The 17,751-nt window shown below is 36.9% G+C and overlaps 1 protein-coding gene and 1 long non-coding RNA gene across 3 annotated transcripts in view; one reads left to right on the top strand and one right to left on the bottom strand.

The window, feature by feature from the left end:
• Positions 1-17,751, top strand: part of LOC127410023 (uncharacterized) — a 42,699-nt gene that overhangs the window by 7,619 nt on the left and 17,329 nt on the right. The window lies entirely within an intron of this gene.
• Positions 1-17,751, bottom strand: part of LOC127410022 (cation-independent mannose-6-phosphate receptor-like) — a 63,907-nt gene that overhangs the window by 37,227 nt on the left and 8,929 nt on the right. Inside the window, exons 4-17 of the mRNA XM_051645010.1 lie at positions 16,844-16,942; positions 12,389-12,521; positions 12,001-12,112; positions 11,151-11,253; positions 9,146-9,305; positions 6,586-6,772; positions 6,335-6,438; positions 5,968-6,123; positions 5,427-5,567; positions 3,905-4,192; positions 3,173-3,323; positions 2,312-2,489; positions 1,075-1,190; positions 722-881 (exon numbers count right to left, since the gene is read on the bottom strand). Coding sequence (XP_051500970.1) covers positions 722-881; positions 1,075-1,190; positions 2,312-2,489; positions 3,173-3,323; positions 3,905-4,192; positions 5,427-5,567; positions 5,968-6,123; positions 6,335-6,438; positions 6,586-6,772; positions 9,146-9,305; positions 11,151-11,253; positions 12,001-12,112; positions 12,389-12,521; positions 16,844-16,942 — 2,088 coding nt within the window. The remainder of the gene's footprint in view (positions 1-721; positions 882-1,074; positions 1,191-2,311; positions 2,490-3,172; positions 3,324-3,904; positions 4,193-5,426; positions 5,568-5,967; positions 6,124-6,334; positions 6,439-6,585; positions 6,773-9,145; positions 9,306-11,150; positions 11,254-12,000; positions 12,113-12,388; positions 12,522-16,843; positions 16,943-17,751) is intronic.

Genomic DNA, 17,751 nt, shown 5'->3' with positions numbered 1-17,751 from the left:
TTTTTTTTCTTTTCTTTTTTTTTTTGCCCTTTAGCAGGCCTTTGTCAATTTTAGACAGCAAGAAAAGTCACCAGGTTTTTGAACAGAGCTACATACACTTAATTACACACCACAAAGTTTGTCTCATGGCTTCTGAAAAAGCAGCATGCATTAAGAGTCTATTGTTGTCAGTGAGTAAAGTCAGAATTAAATTTCCTGCCTCACTGTCAGGGTTGGGGAGTAACAGAATACATGTAACGCAATTATGTATTTAAAATAGAAAATATTAGTAACTATATTACACTACAGTTACCATTAATATTGATTCCTGAAGAGATTACCTTGCATTTTGTCATTTGTTTAATCTGATATTTAGTCTATTCAGTTGGAAAGCATTTATCCATATAAAAGTTGCGAGCCGAGGAACGTTTAAACATCGGTGAAATTCCTCCTTATAATGTACTACATTCATACAAGACAGAGGCCACTTTTCCAAAGTATCCAAAGTATTCAGATTACTTTACTGACCTTTAGTGACTTAACGGAATACGTTACAAATGATATTTTACAGCATGTATTCTGTAATCTGTAGTGGAATACATTTTAAAAGTATCCCTGCTCACTGTTTTAGTTCATGTAGCTAATTTCTTAATAAATTCCAGTAAAGTCATTATTATACTTTTCTATTGTGCTTTAAACAATACTGAATAGGTGTATGTGTGAGTACAGCCAGTTTACTGACCTTATCAGTATCGTATTTCATCTCACAGACTGAAGCTCGTCGGTCACAACCAGGCACGGGTTTGAGTGGCCGGCACACACTGATATAGTATTTCCTGGGGCCGCTTGTGTCAGAGGTCTGCATGGCCTGCCAGTTCCTGCCACCATTAGATATGGACAAACTGCAGGAGGGGAGGAAACAACATGGTACACCAAGGTAATTTTAAAAATACCATGGTAGTACCATGGTACCATGTCCAAAAAAACCATAGTCACCATAACCAGAATGTTTGAGGTATATCAATACAGTGCTGCCTTGCAAGAACTGTAGAAATTCTCTAGGAAATTTGTGTTTTTTGAGAAATGTGAGCTAACCTGGACAGGTCATACTGTTTCAAAGTGTTGGGATCAGTCACAATACACTCGTGTGGTCTCTCTGGACAGGCGTAGGATGTGTACCACTTGAAGTTGTAAGTGTAGTCATCCTCATCCTACAGAAAGAAAGTTTATAAATGAAGGACATTTTTGGTTTGAAATCTAGAGTTAAAGACAGTTCACCCAAAAATGAAAATTCTATCATCATTTACTGACCCTCATGTTGTTCCAAACTAGGGCTGCAACTAAAGATTATTTTGATAATCGACTAATCTAATGATTATTAGAACGATTATTCGACTATTTAGGTGATTATTGCAATGATTAATCGTTAGCCTTTAACCGACTATTCAGTTTGTGCCTCAACTTAAGTTGTATTAAAATGTGCTTACTAACAATAAAGAGGACAAAATCATCTTTTAAAAATACCACTAAATGACATTCACTGAATTACAAGGAAAAAAATACTTAAGTTTAATTCGTTAAAACTTCACTGTAAAAATTCCTATTGTTAGTGTTTCTGTCTTGTTTTCCATTTAAAATGATCTAAAAATCACATATTATAGCAAAATATAAGATATTTAGACTATCTTGAATAGAAGTGTATATATACTTATATTCAATATATGTTCTCTGAAAGCAAGTCTAAATATCTTATATGTTGCTTCTTAAGTAAATGTATCTGTTTTAAGGATTTTTAGATATTTAAAAATATTAAATATATATTAAATATTATATTCAACATTCTCTGATAACAATTTTTTTCTTCTGCATTATAGCTGCTAAAGTAAATGTATGTAAGGAGTTTTAGATATTTATATTGGAAAACAAACCAAAAAGACATAGCAATAAAAAATAATAATTTATTTTTTGCATTGTATATTGGGCTAAGACTACACTCTCTCACCTTTTTGTTCACTTCGATCCATCTTTAACTCACAAAAAAAAAAAAAACCCTGCCTCTTCTGTGTTTTGTTCCTCTCCTCAATCAGGTGCGAGCTGCATTAACGTTATGTTAAATGAGATCAAATGACTATTCGACAATTTACATTTTTGTAGACAATTTTTTATTGTCGACATTTTTTATTTTTGGGTAAACTATCGCTTTCAAATTACAACAAAAACGCTTAATACATGAGCCCTTTAAGCTGGAATAGCATTACTTGAGGTGAGGCTAAAATTATTCACTTATGTGTACACAGTCAGCACAAACACAATAAAGAAGCAGGTGTGATACCTGAAACTCTGGTTTGCCTGGCCCGGCCTCTCTGTCGCAGAGGAAGGAAATGTGTGTGGAACGCTGCGTGTGCTGCTGGTTGTTGTACTGCGAGCCGTTTCTGTACGTCAGCTGGATCATGCCGTCATAGTAAGAAAGTCTGGAGTTATACTCCCCGAGATTCCAAGAACTTGTGCCACTACAGAGATGCAGAGAAAACAAAATTGGCACCAGAAGTTAAAGGAACAGTTCACCCAAAAATGTTGTTGCAAACCCATATGATTTTTTCCTTTTGTGGAACCCACCAGAACATGTTAGACAGAATGAAATCCTCAGTCACCATTCACTTACATTGCACGGGAATAAGATGCAATAAATGGTGACTGAACATCTACTTTTGTGTTTAACGGATGATACAAGGTCATAATGACAGAATTTTCATTTTTGGGTGAACTTTCCCTTGAAAAAACGTAAAAGTCGCAAAGATTCTTACACCACATTGAAAATCTGTGATTCAAAATCTACTTTAAACCTGGAAATAAACAGAACATTTTAGGATTTTGAAAAATTGAAAAAGAAATATTATGATGTTAAATGAATAAGACACATCATAAAAATCAGGTTGTGTGCAGATCTGAGCATCTTGTGGAGTGGAGTGCATGCTGTCATTAAAGCAAAAGGGAGTCATACAAAATACAGAGCTATTCTTACATTCTTGTTTCATTTTCAACTTTTTACTCATGTTTTATGCTGATAATATAACTTTTATTTTTATTAAACTATAAGCATGCTAAAATGAAGCATTTTAACCACTGGTAATACTGCACTTTTTACTTGTCACAAGAGACTGTTAAACAGAAATGTGAAAGAGAGTGGACTTGCCTCTGGTCAACTTGACATGCCCCTGCAGTATCCGGACACTTTGCGGCTTTAATGTTGCCACATACGTTAATGAAGTAATCATACCCTCCACTAGACATGTTATAGTAGCCTCCGTTAGGTTTCCGTAAGGGGGACAAATCAAAAGAAATCCCTGAAAAGAAATTGGATTACTGAGAGGAAGCTCTTGAAAAAACAAACAAAAACAAAAAAACAACTATGAACAAAGTTCACGTTTGGTGATCTCTGACTTGCAAATCTTGGAAACCTTCAAACTTCAGAGCAGCAAATAGTTTGCAGTGTTGCGGAAAAATGACAAGTTGATGGCTAGATCCTAAAATAGTTATTTTCATATTTTTAATGTTTTATTATTTGTGATTTATTAAAAACAGAAACCCTGGAGCATGATATCATATCCTGTTGCTGCTATTCATTGAGGGGTTCCAAGTAATTATGCATGCTTAAAGCCTAGTGTCACTGTAAATTTAGCAAGTAGTCATTTAGCATTAAGTAGTCATGCAGTAGATACATTTAACCAAAGCAACTAACTGGACACTTATTAATTGCCTTGCTCATATCCACAATGTTAATATATCATGGATCACCCCTTGTATAGCTCAAAACCACAACCTTACGGTTAAATGCCCAGATCTCAAACCACTAGGCCACAACACCCCACAATATTAAAGCAGGCAATTTTACAGAACAGATGCTTGATAATCCATAGCTCTGTACCTGCTTGAGGATCTTCTACCTTGCAGTCGTCCCCTTCCGTTTTGGAGAGGACACAGGCAAAAGCGGTGAGCCATTCAAACTCATATATGCAGCCGTCACTGGAGACGCCTCTCAAGATCGGAGCACTCTCGACGTCTCCAGGCTTACACTTTAGAGTGATGATGGTCTGAACCTTCATGTTCTCCCAGCATGCATCTCCATCAGTGTATACGAGTCGGATGTCATCGCCTTCGGCCGCTTTTTGTGGAGAAGTGAGGAATTTGCCCAAACTCATTGGTTTTCCATTTACTAGGAGAGGAGAATTTGGGTTAGTATTAAAAGTCCCGAATAAGATAAGAACTGAAAAATATATAAAATGGGGTCCAACAATCTGAGACCACTAGTGAAAATGCTTCTATTTAGCATTTTTCCTATTTAAAACTGTATATTTTTTATTACAAATAATATTATCAGCATAACAATTTGAGTGATTTCAAAATGTTTGTCTTGTTTTCTAGTTAAAACATCTAAACATTCACAAAATAAATGTATCTGAGAGGCAAAACTGCAAAAGATATTAAAGGGAAAATTCAGCCAAAAATGAAAATTCTCTCATCATTTATTCACCCTCAAGCCATCCCAGATGTGTATGACTTTTTCTGCTGAACACAAATGAAGATCTTTAGAAGAATTTCTCAGCTCTGTTGGTCCATACAATGCAAGTGAATGGGCACCAAAATGTTGAAGCTCCAAAAAGCACATGCATGCAGCATAAAAGTAATCCATAAGACTCCAGTGGTTAAATCCATGTCTTCAGAAGCAAGATATGATAGTTGTGGGTCTATATTTAAGTCTTTTTTTTCACTATAAATTCTCTTCCCTGCCCAGTAGGTGGCGATATGCACGAAGAATTTGAATCGCCAAAAACAAAAGAAGAATGTGAAAGTGAAAGTGGAGATTTGTAGTAAAAAAGGACTCAAATATTGATCTGTTTCTCACCCACACTTATCGTATTGCTTCAAATTTTGGTACCCATTAACTTACATTGTATGGACCAACAGAGCTGAGAAATTCTTCTAAAAATCGTTTGTGCTCAGCAGAAGAAAGTCAGTCATACACATCTGGGATGGCGTGAGGGTGATTAAATGATGAGAGAATTTTCATATTTGGGTGAACTATTCCTTTAAGACTTTTTTTCAGAGAACCTATCTTAAAATACACACTTTTCTATTACCCCATTGAAAGAATAGTCTGGTTCTCAAAATTTGGTTAGATTAATGCTTAATACAAGAAACAAAACTATTTACCAATGTGGTAATAAAAACCTTAAATCTTATACAGTATGTTAGCATCTTATGCAATTAATGCTTAATTTTGTTTAGATGTTACTGTACAACAAGACAAAAATACTGATTATGAAAATGTCAGTTTCAATTTATTAACAGGTTTTTAATTACATTTGAAATCCCAGATTTTCCAAAGAGGTCTCAGACTTTTACTTCACTGTATTCATCCAACCGAAAGTCATAAATGATGTACTGACCCACTGCACATATAGCTGAATCCTCCGGACAAGAGAGGGCCGCTCCCTCCTGGATGATTTTATGACAAATGTTGACATAAAATCTCTTCTTATCAGCTGCCTTGCCGTCAACAGCCTCCCAATTATGAGATCCGTCTGATTCTAAGAAACAAGCACAATTAGTCACTTCAGATGGTGATAGAATCGCTTTTTGGGGATATTTTAGAGTAAGAAGTGCAGATTTTGTGTGATTGTGAGTTAGCATGCACTCTTTCATCATTATTTGATTGGATTACCAAAAGGAATGAGGAAGCTCTTGGGCATTCTTTGCAATGATTCCTTGTTTGAAAATAAAATGTGTGAAGAATCTATGTTTTCTATGATCAATCTATGTAATGTGAAAAATGGCAATATAACATATCGACACAGGATTGTTAAGTCAAAACAACTTTGGAACGTTCTGAAGTAAAAAAAGAAAAGGAACATCAAACCACACAATTATCATGTTTTCGTGATCGCTGATGTTACTTTCCATTACACAAGCACTCGTGCCCATCACTACCTGGGAAGCGTGTTAGGGGTGAGAGATCATAGCGCTTTTTGTGGTCTGTGACTCGACACAGCAGATCTTCTTTCTCTTTAACACAAGCATATGCCGTTTCCCAGTCAAAGTAATATGTGCAGTCAGACTCTCCTGTGAACACGGGCTGGCCATTCCCTGAAAATGAAAAAAAAAAGGTTTAAGTACAAGTGAAATAAATTCAGAAAACATCTACCAAACTTCTGACTTGACGGCGTCTATGTCTCCAAGCCGTGGCAGTTCCTTCCTCTTGGTTCTCATCCAGTCAAACTTCCTCAAACAGGGTTTGACCCTGTGTTCTCATCAGCACTTGACTTCCTGAGTCACTACGGGTCATTGTATCACTCACCAGCGGTTGAGTTGCACTCAAAGTTAATGATGGTCATGCGCTTAAATCCAGTACTGCATCTGCTGCCGTCTGGGTAGATCAGTGTGAGATCCCCATCAGAATACCTAAACAAAAGGGAAGCAAAGATTTTTCTTATAGTGTGTAGTAAATAATGTGTGTCATTTCTGTACTGTACCTCTAACCTTACCAATCAGAATTTCAAAAATAATTTATTTTTCCATTACAGATAAAAAATAAATTCTGGGGTTTACCTCAGTGTTTGGTTCTGAAATCTGCCAGCAATCTTCTTCACATCGCCAGTGTCTTTGACTTGGCAGGCGGATACGTAACCCTTGACATCATCACAACTACCACCACTGGTCTCACCGCACACATTCATATAGAACGCATAGGTGTCATTGCCGTTTTTGGCGTCAACCATATATGGTCTTTCTGCAGCTGCAAAAGTTAAAGAAATATCATGCAAAATTCTATTTCAATTATGCTAACTATGCAAATCATTGCTAACTGAACTCTGAAGGAGAGTCTTTTTTTAATATACATTTCTGGTAACAATCTGCCATGATTTAATCAAAGGAAAGTTCACCCAAAAATTTAAATTCTCTCATCATTTACTCACCCTCATGCCATTCTAGATGTGCATGACTTTCTTTTTTCTGCTGAACACAAATGAAGATTTTTTTGAATATTTCAGCTCTGTTGGTCCATACAATGCGAGTCAACAGGGTCCAAAACTTTGAAGCTCATAAAGCATTTAAAGGCAGCATAAAAGTAATCCACACAAATCCAGTGGTTAAATACATGTCTTCAGAAGCGATAGTTAAATCCTTTTTAAACCTAATATTTAAAATTGCACTCAGCAATTCCTGAGAAACACTGTTGATATTCGAACTCGAACTGCCAAAACAAACACACCCCTCCCTTCAGTGCTCCTTTGGAAGCTCCGCCCCCCAAATTAATGCACGCGAGACGGTTTTACGTACACCAGCTCCAGACACTCACAACTGTCCTGCTACTAAATCTAACATCACAACAACAGCATATAAGGGTTCTGTGAAACATAGCTAAATTTATGTTACCCACCTATCAAGAAGAAAAAGAGCAACTTCTGCATCCATCTTCAAGCCTTTTACATCTCGGAGGTCTCTCCACCGCTGAAAAGCCTCTCCGATGTTGATGCGGCTCCTAGCCCTCGACTTAATAATCCTTCTTTTTTAGTTTATATTTGTCTGACCTTTTCTCTTTGTCTGTTTCTCAGCCATTTGTCCTCCATGGAGTTTAGAAAGTTTGCATCAGCCAGATTTGCCGTCGCTCTTCTAATGACTTTCCCTCTCACCCCCTGCCCCCACCCCCCATCCTGTGCACGTGCAAGAACCACACCCTGATGCTGATTGGCTGGAGTAGTGTTGTGTGGATCGGTCTGTTCCACTTTGTTTTTGTCCCATTTACAGAGCTAGGGCTGTGTACAAACACTAGATTTTTTTTTCAGCCCACCCACAGAACGGACAGCTAGCAAACTGTGAGGAGATATTTGCAGAATTTGACAAAAAGTGTATTGAGTTAGAATTACTGAGTGCACCTTTAAGTCCTATAAACCTCCATTTTAATAAAGCTCTTCTAAGCGCTCTACTCTTGTAAGACTTCACCTTTTGTTTTGATTCACATTTGTCGTGCATATCACCACCTACTGGGCAGGGAGGAGAATTTATAGTAAATAAAGGACTTAAATATTTATCTGTTTCTCACCACACCTAACAAACTGCTTCTGAAGAAATTGGTTTAACTACTGGAGTCGTATGGATTACTTTTATGCTGCCTTTAAGTACATTTTGGAGCTTTAAATTTTGGACCCTGTTCACTTGCATTGTATGGGTCTACAGAGCAGAGATATTCTTCTAAAAATCTTTGTTTGTGTTCTGAAGAAGAAAGTCAGTCATACACATCTAGGAATGCATTAGGGTGAGTAAATGATGAGAAATATTTCATTTTTGTGTGAACTATTCCTTTACTGTTCTACTGTGTTTACAGCATGTTGGTGACTTTTACTCTACTTGTTCTTGTTCTTTGCATTCAGTGGGAAAAACAAACACTATTTCATGGTACTATCATGATTTTGGAACATTCACCATAAAAATACCATGTTTTTTTGGACATATTCCATAACAATATCCGTTTTTTTGGGGTATGGTACCAAAGTAATATGTTTTTGTACATGTACAATGGGAATCTGATGGCCTTTGGACAATGTTCCACAGTAATACCATGCTATTTTGGACATGAGTTGTTTTGTGAACATAATAACATGCTAATACCATGTTTTGTTTTGTTTTTGACATGTACCATAACTATACCAGGGTTTTTTTACAATGGGAATATCATGGTCTTTGGACATTGTTCTATGGTAATACTATGGTTTTTTGGATATTGTTTGTTTTGTGAACATTGCAATACTATGTTTTTTAGAACATGTACCATGGTAGTACCATGGTATTTTTATGGTGTCACTTGGAGTACCATGTACAGTAAATACTACTGTCAATATGGTAATCATTCAGCCCATTTTACAGTACATATAAAAATATGATGGCATGACCATCTGATATTATCACTGTACCATAATGCTGCCACATTACTTTTTTGTAAGTGATTTATTCAGCTAAACATCTCATTGAACACCATAACGAGTCAATCTCTCCTTCATTCATAATTTAATCCCAACCATCAAGCAGGTTGCCAAACTCTGTTATGTTAAACATGCAAATTACACAATCTGTAATTGTGCTCCATCAACACTAACAGAGAGTGACTCACGTCCGTGTGTCAGGTGAGTGAGGTCAATGGTGATGTCGTGCTGAGCGCTGGTCAGTTTGCACTCGTGGCTCTCCAGGTAGTCTCTGTGACAGGCATACTCCGTCACCCACTCGATCTCATAACGACAGTTTGAGTTGCTTATCATCTTTGGGTTACTGCCCTGAGGAACCATTAAACCATGCAAAAGTGACACCTAATAGAAAGACATGGCCAGTGCCTCATGGCCTCAGGCTCTCTATATTATGACAAGTGTTAATTTTTACAAAGATTTTTGTTTTAGTCATAGTTTTAGTCTTCTGACAAAAATGTCCTTTAAAATTTGTCAATTATTCATCATGTCATATTTATTCATTTTAGTCAGTTTAACTCTGACTAAAATGGCATATAATTTTAGTCAACAAAAATAATGTCTTTTAGATGAGAATGTGCAAAAAAACTATAACAGACCAAACTTTAACCAAATATTCAAACATTTAGAAATGTTTAACATGTATCAAACAAATAAAAGATAGGTTACATACAAAAAAAACAGTACCACTGTCCTTGTGAAAACCCTAGCTCTTGAAATAATAGTACAATGAATAGATGATGTTACTGTTTACAAACAAACGCTCAGTCCCGCCACTTCCGGGTTCTTCTGGTAGCTCAAAAAAGAACCGCCGTCTATAGGCACTTCGCTCAAATTGTGCTACAACTGCCCAAAAAGTGCTGTTTGTGTGGTTGAAACACCCCGTTTCCCACAGATTACTGTAGATTAGGGCTTCTTTACATTTCTACCAGATCGTTGCATCAGGAAAAACTAATGATATTTCATGGGTCACCGTCATTGCTATCACATCTGATCTATTTAGACACAACTGACCTGCAGCAGCTGTTGGTGGATATTAACTTTTTTTTTTTTTAACGAAGAAATCGCACAAACGACTGTTTTTAATATCCAAATTGTTTTCGGTGTGACAGATATGAGGTCAAATATGATCTAAGGTTGATCTTATATCATCAAGGCCACCATATACGATATAAAGGGAGGAATGGGACATGTCTCAACCATCACAGCGCATCGGCTAAAGTTTGTGAAAGGATAAGCGAATAAAAATAATGTCATAGTGCTAAAATGGTGTCTTTGCATTTTTTTTGAATGCAATAAATAATATTGTTCAATCGAAAAAGTTTGGATATGGAATATGATCATATTGAAGTAAAATATTATTTATTGTATATGGGTTAACAATTTAAGCAGTTAAGACACATACTGTATGTCTGGTGATAGTTTTAATTTCTAAGTACTCAAATTCTTAGGCTTTAGAAGTGTGTTAAATATGTAAGGATGTGTATTCATCAACCTGTTACATGTCCGACATAATCACACAGGCTCACTGAACCAAGTTTAAACTTGTTTGCCGATATTTCAGAAAAGAACCCACATGATTTTTTCACTGTAAACCATAGATATTCCTTTATAATAACTTGTATTAACATAAACATTATAATATTCTATAAAGCTTAAACTATTATTAAAACTGCAGCGCTGCCTATTTCCACCATTGAAATCTGCTGCTCGAAAGAACCCAGAAGCGGGGTTTCCTGCGGTGTGATGTCAGAGCAGATTTAAATGATGGAAATAGGCAGTGCTACAGTTTTAATAATCTTTTAAGCTTTGCAGTCCCGTCCCCAACTCACTCTATTGGTCGAGTCAATGTTATTGTCTCTCTTGAGACTGGTTTCGCAACACAAAGAGAGACACAGTGTTTATAGTTTTCAAAAATATTAACCTATGAATGGCTTACTTATGGCTGTCTTTGCATATTAAGCTGGGATAGAAGAATGTATTTTGTACCTAAAAAGTTACATCAGCTTTAAAATCATTTCATTATTGTCACGACATGTCTTTCATCTTGTATTTGTTATCGTTGACGAAATCAAAAAACCATTTGTCAACTAATGTTTTTGCCAGTGATTTCGTTGACAAGATTAACAATGATTGAAGGAGTAGGTGTCCTTTTACCGTTTGTCTTGTAGAGGGACAAATGAATGTAATTGTCACTGCTGGACTGTGACCATCACAGAATTCTGGGATTTCTTTGACTCCTTCATACCGCAGCTTCAGTCTAAAAGACAGCAGAAAACAAAGGCACAGTTAGATCTCTGGGCTAGGAAAAACATTTTATAGGTTGGCATGGGGCAATTTATGAACCACTCCAAACTCTCCATCTATCTCCATTAAGCCCTTGAGAAAGACATTAACAGGTTACTGCAAGTCCCCCTTTAGCTTTAGATAGAAGCATCTGATAAGTGCCTAAGGAACTGCTGACCATAAATTAAAATTCTGTCATAATTTGCTTAGCTCACTATTTGAATTTCCATGGATAACAAAAGGGGAATTTGAAAGAATATCCTAGCTGCTCTTATAATATAATGAAATTGAAGGGAACTGGGGCTGTCCCCAACTCCAAAATGACAAAGAAGCATCATAAATGTATCATAATCCTAGACCATACAATCATTCACTACATTTCTAGTGTTCTGAAGTCATATGATAGCTTTGTGTGTGGTACAGACAAAATTTAAGTCGTTACTCATGAAAATTCCCATTCAAATATGGTGCCATTAGACACATCTCATCAGGTTTGAAGTCAATGATGTTTTGTCATGAGACACCCAAGAAAAAATGGCATTTGACATCATTGACTTCAAGCCCCAGTCCCCATTTACTTCCATTATATGGAAAAGCGCTGCCAGGCTATCCTATGTTCTGTGTTCCACAGAAGAAAAGAAAGTCATACGAGTTTGGAAAGACATGAGGTTGAGTAAAAGAATTATCTCTTTAACAAATTAGCAATTACATTAGCACATACTTGTCATTGGAGAGCAACTCCAGCTGGCTGACAGGCTGACCCATGTCAAAGGAATCTTTGCTGGAGGTGAGACAGGCAGCAGATCCCTCGGGACAGAGACTTCCGGCTCGATCTAGACCGAGAAGTTTACATCAAATGGGTTTTAAAAAAGAATATGGACAACAGAAAATAAGTTATTTGTACATGTGAACCACACACTGCACTTTCAGATGTTTTGTTTGTTTAATTTAAATAAGAACCTGCTCAGACACTTTCCAGATCGCTTTGCTTGACAATGCATCTATTAAGCAAATATGTAAGGTGTATGCAAGTGCAGGCCACTGGAAGATGTACAATACTGTGTCCTAACTTTGCTATGCATAAATGATTTTTAAATGTAAAAACTCACTTAGACTTCTGCATATATTTATGTAGAAATCAATGTCGTCATCTGGGTCATCGACCAGGTAACCATCTGTGAGTTTAATCAACGGGTTGAGGTCGTGTTTCTTTCCATCCGTGTCAAAGACATAGCAGGGGACCTTTAAAAAGAGAAAACACAAAAACTAAATTATGTTCTTAAAGTAATAAGCCATGAAAGGAAGAGCATTGCAGTAATTTACTCAGCTTCGTGTTGTGCCTAACACCCCTTACCTGTGGTAAAATCACTGTAACGCACTACACCAATGTTCAATAAACATTTATATTTATTATTAATAATTATCAGAAAAAACAATTCTTCCATTAAGTAGATCAATATCCTAATTGAGGGCTGTTTGCAGTTGCCAAACAACATGGAAACTTGGCTAATTAAAGGAATATTCCGGGTTCAATACAAGTTAAGCTCAATCGACAGCATTTGTGACATAATATTTTTTACCACAAAAATGTATTTCGACTCATCCCTCCTTTTCTTTAAAAAAAAGCAAAAATGGATGTTACAGTGAGGCACTTAAAATGGATGTGAATGGGGACAATTTTTAGAGCATTAAAAAGGCAGAAATGTGAAGCTTACAATTTTATAAACGCACTAATATTAATTCTTCTGTTAAAACTTGTGTATTATTTCAGCTGTAAAAATGTTTAAACTGTCGTTTTATAGGGGGCCTGGGTAGCTCAGTGGTAAAATACGCTGGCTACCACCCCTGGAGTTTGCTAGCTCGCTAGTTCGAATCCCAGGGCGTGCTGAGTGTCTCCAGCCAGGTCTCCTAAGCAACCAAATTGGCCCGGTTGCTAGGGAGGGTAGAGTCACATGGGGTAAACTCCTCGTGGTTGCTATAATGTGGTGCGTTCTCGGTGGGGCACGTGGTGAGTTGAGCGTGGTTAGTTGAGCGTGGTTGCCGTGGTGGATGGCGTGAAGCCTCCTCATGCGCTATGTCTCTGTGTCAACGCGCTCAACAAGCCACGTGATAAGATGCGCGGGTTGATGGTCTCAGACGCGGAGGCAACCGGGATTCGTCCTCCACCACCCGGACTGAGGCGAATCACTACGCGACCACGAGGACTTAAAAAGCACATTGGGAATTGGGCATTCCAAATTGGGGAAAAAGGAAAAAATAAATAAATAAATAAATAAACTGTCATTTTATAGTCATTTTAGGGTTTTACAGTTTACTGGTGTTGCTTCGTCATGGCAATGAAGTTGTAAAATTGTGTCTAACTTTACACGGAAAAGTACACACTTTTCAAACACTAAAATTATTAACACACATATTGTTTACGTCATGTGGCTATACTTTTAAAACAGTGAGTATTTTTTTACGTTTATGAATTGGCCCCATTCACTTCTATTGTAAGTGCCATACTGTAACCTAGATTATTTTTATTTTTATTTTTATTTAAGAAAAGGTGGGACAAGTCAACATTAATATCTGTGGTACTTAACATCATGCCTCAAATGCTGTAGATTGAGGTTGACTTGTATGTAGCCCCAGAATATTCCTTTAATATAGAATGTGTGGGTTGAACAAGTGCACGTTTATAGTCATTCTACAACAGTTTCAAACGCGAGTCATCCATTTGGAATTGAGTCTCAACTAGGGATGTGCTGAACGACTAACTTCACTGATGTTTAAATGTGGACTAGTCTAAAAAGAAATCAACCTTCAGAAAACAGTAAAAAACAAACAAACAAAAAAAAATTTATGCGACCCATTTAAAATACTTAATCTATTCCAAATCCGAAGCTAAATTCCACTGAAAATGGGCATTTATCTACAACGTGCTCACCTTGCATTATGATCATTGTACATTAAATATAGAACATGACACGCACTCACTGAATCAATATTTAACAGACATATTTATTGAAAACAATTGAATGAATAGTGCAGGATCAAAGGAGCAACCCAGCATGTTCTAAACGGATTTCACCACGTAAAAATTACTTAACATATTAAAACAGTCAGGACATTGTTGAAAATAATTAGCAGGTAGACTAAGCCAAATCTACGAGAGAAAACAAATGTGCTGAAAAGTTGCGCGTATTTCACGACGTGCAGTCGTGCATTAGCCATTGATCTAACATGACAGCTGTTCGGTAAAGAACGTTAACCAATAACAGTTACAATGTATAAAAAAATAAATAAATAAAGCAGCCATAGGATAGAAGAAATAGGCCTGTGATGTAGCCTACAATAAACCTAATGTATTCTAAACATGACGTGCACACAGAATAAAAGATAGTTTAACCCGTTAAGCAGCCGGCACCTCGTTGAAAATAATAGTCATTTTCGAGGCTACTTACTCAAAAGCATACATTTTTTGAGAAGCAAAATTAACACGTCGACATGGTCCGGTGAAAGACGGGACTTGACTCACCTGAGACGGCTATCCTGCGCTTGAAAAAGTCTGCACAGCGGAAAAATAACGTACAAGCATGCAGAGATTTAAATGTGAAAACATCCATAGGGACTTTCAGTTGTTTGGAAATCCAATTTCCACACCACCACCGAAGTGATTTCATAACTACTTTGCTGAGTTTGCTGGTCTAGCGAGATTACATTTTCCTGCACGCACCACGAGTGAGAGAGGGAAGAAGCACGCGCAGCCTGAGGTGAAATGAAACTTTGTATCTGCTCCAGATATCCTCTTTTTTAAATAATACTTGTATTATTAATTATATTTAAAATGTGTAACATTGATATGACTATTATGAATTTAAGTGCAGCCTCTGTAAAAATATAAAGCCAAATGTAAATGTGTAAAAATGTTGAACAGTTTAATTGGGGGAAATATTAACAGACTAGTAATTCCAGTGTTGACTAGCAGCATCAGAACCGTTTAGTCGACTAGTCTCGCACATCCCTAGTCTGAACTAGAGGTAGAACGATATATTGGTTCTACCAGATAATTGGTGCAGATACTGTAGTTGCTTTTTAATTATTTTTTCATCATTTCAAAATAAATATCCACCGTGTGTTTATGCTTTTTTATATTTAAAAGTCCCACGTTATGCACCAAATCTTAATTTTTTTCTGGTTATTATTCTTGGTTCATTTTGGACTCTTTGTCTTTGCCAGCCATAGTAAAGAAAGAATAATTTTTAATTTTATAAATCCATTTTAAGGAGGGCTGGGTAGCTCATCAAGTAAAGACGCTGACTACCACACCTGGAGTCGCAAGATTGAATCCAGGGTGTGCTGAGTGACTCCAGTCAGGCTTCCTAATCAACCAATTGGCCCGGTTGCTAGGGAGGGTAGAGTCATATGGGGTAACCTCCTCGTGGTCACTATAACGTGGTTCTCGTTCACGGGTGGGTGTGTGGTGAATTGTGCGTGGATGCCGCGGAGAAAAGGGTGAAGCCTCCACACGCGCTACGTCTCCGCGGTAACGCTCAACAAGCCACGTGATAAGATGTGTGGATTGACTGTCTCAGATGCGGAGGCAACTGAGATTCATCCTCTGCCACCCAGATTGAGGAGAGTCACTACGCCACCACGAGGACCTTGAACGCACTGGAAATTAGGCATGCCAAATTGGGGAGAAAAATCAATTTTAAAAACCATCAGCTGATTAATCGGTTATCTGCCTTTCGCACCACCTTATCGATTTCAGCAAAATCCACTGTTGGTCGACCTCTACTCTGAACTATCAAACAAAATAAATAACAAATATTAGTAAAAGATCGATATATCGGTCAGGCCAATTAATCGGCCGATATTTGGCCATTTTGCAATTATCGACATCGGCCGATAACGGTGAACGCTTGGTCAATTTACTTTCCCTTGTGTCAGTTCCAAAATGCACCAATAGATTTGTCAATGGATAGTCAAAACTTTCTTTTTCAATTTTTTTTATTTTCAGTTTACGCAAATTTGAGTAAATATTGCATAAAGTGTTTGTTTCACTTTGGACATTTTGTGATTTGCTGTTGTTAAACTGTATTACGTTCATCAGCATTTATGTCGGTCGTCCGCCTTCCTGCTCTCTAGATACTGGTTTGGGCATCGGCCATTGAAAAACCCATATCGGTCGATAAAAAAAACCATTAAATAGAAATAAATTCATGCTTAAAAAAGCATTAGAAAATTTGATAAATGGACAAATATTATACTAATGAGCATATCTAGATCATTAAAAATGTGCTTAATTGCTCTAAATTGCTCATTTACAACTTTTGTCCATTACAGTACATAAGTTATAAATGGTTCAAATCAGACTTCCTCTGTATGCATATTCATACTAATTCTGCAGATTATGCATTATTCAGCTGTCTATTTAGAAGGTCACACTGTCAAAACATGTTGTTAAAGAGGAGTTCATAATTTGTCTTTATCACACTCAGAACAACTCACATACATTCACACTTGCCCCCTCCTCCATGCTCAGACTGAAATGTCATAGTCTCGTCAGCTTCACTCACCTCTTTATGCGGTTTGAATTTCTCTCTTCTGCAGGCAGCGTACGTCCTCCATTCAAAATAATGTACACACTCAGAGACAGTGACAAACTCTGGTGTGCCCTTTTGTTAAAAACAAAAAACAAAGCAGATCATTAATGGTGTGCTAACATAATCAAAACTGGCATGCAAACTTGGGGTTACAAACATAAAATAGGTATATTCTCAAGCAAGCACAATTTTCTTAAATGATTTTATTTTAGCAATCTAAAACTCTCAATTTCCTGTATTTCTGTGGCTTACACACATAGCTGGTGTTAAAATTAGAGAACTGTTTCATCAATGCATACAATAAAATGTAATTAACCATATGATCATGCATACTTAGGATAGCAAAATAAAAAGGCTTATCAACTTGAGAGGAGAAAACTTTTGTTATCCCAAGCTGTGTATTCTGGCTATACAGCTATACGCTTTATTTTTGATGACCTTTTAAAGTGTGACTAATCTATCCATTAACACTTTGGCCTGCCTTTACCGTATGTCATGTGGTTTAAAAAGTGTGAAGTGGGCACACTAGGCTTTAAGCACACAAATGACAGACCAGGATAGGATGTCACACGAGGGCTTCTGCTGTAAGTAAATAATACATCACAAATAACAAATAATATTATATTCATATTGTTAAACTATATTAAAACACGCAGCTTTAAAACATGTATTATTTAAATTGACCCAAGAGGTCAGTCTGTGAAGTTTCGATTTTCTATTGGTCACGCATCTTCTCGTCATATGGATTCACAGTTCAGAGTTCGCCAGACTTGAACTTTCGATACGCAGCATAGTAAGACATTTCTTTGCATGAGCTTGCGTTTCCGGTCTCCTGTGTTCGAATGGGAGTGAATGTAGTGTGAAGTGCAGTGTGACCGCCC

This window comes from Myxocyprinus asiaticus, chromosome 19, assembly GCF_019703515.2.
Source record: "Myxocyprinus asiaticus isolate MX2 ecotype Aquarium Trade chromosome 19, UBuf_Myxa_2, whole genome shotgun sequence".
In the NCBI taxonomy this organism is placed as follows: Eukaryota; Metazoa; Chordata; class Actinopteri; order Cypriniformes; family Catostomidae; genus Myxocyprinus; species Myxocyprinus asiaticus.
Note: the sequence above shows the minus strand (reverse complement) of the source record. Positions and strands in the feature narration are given on the sequence as shown.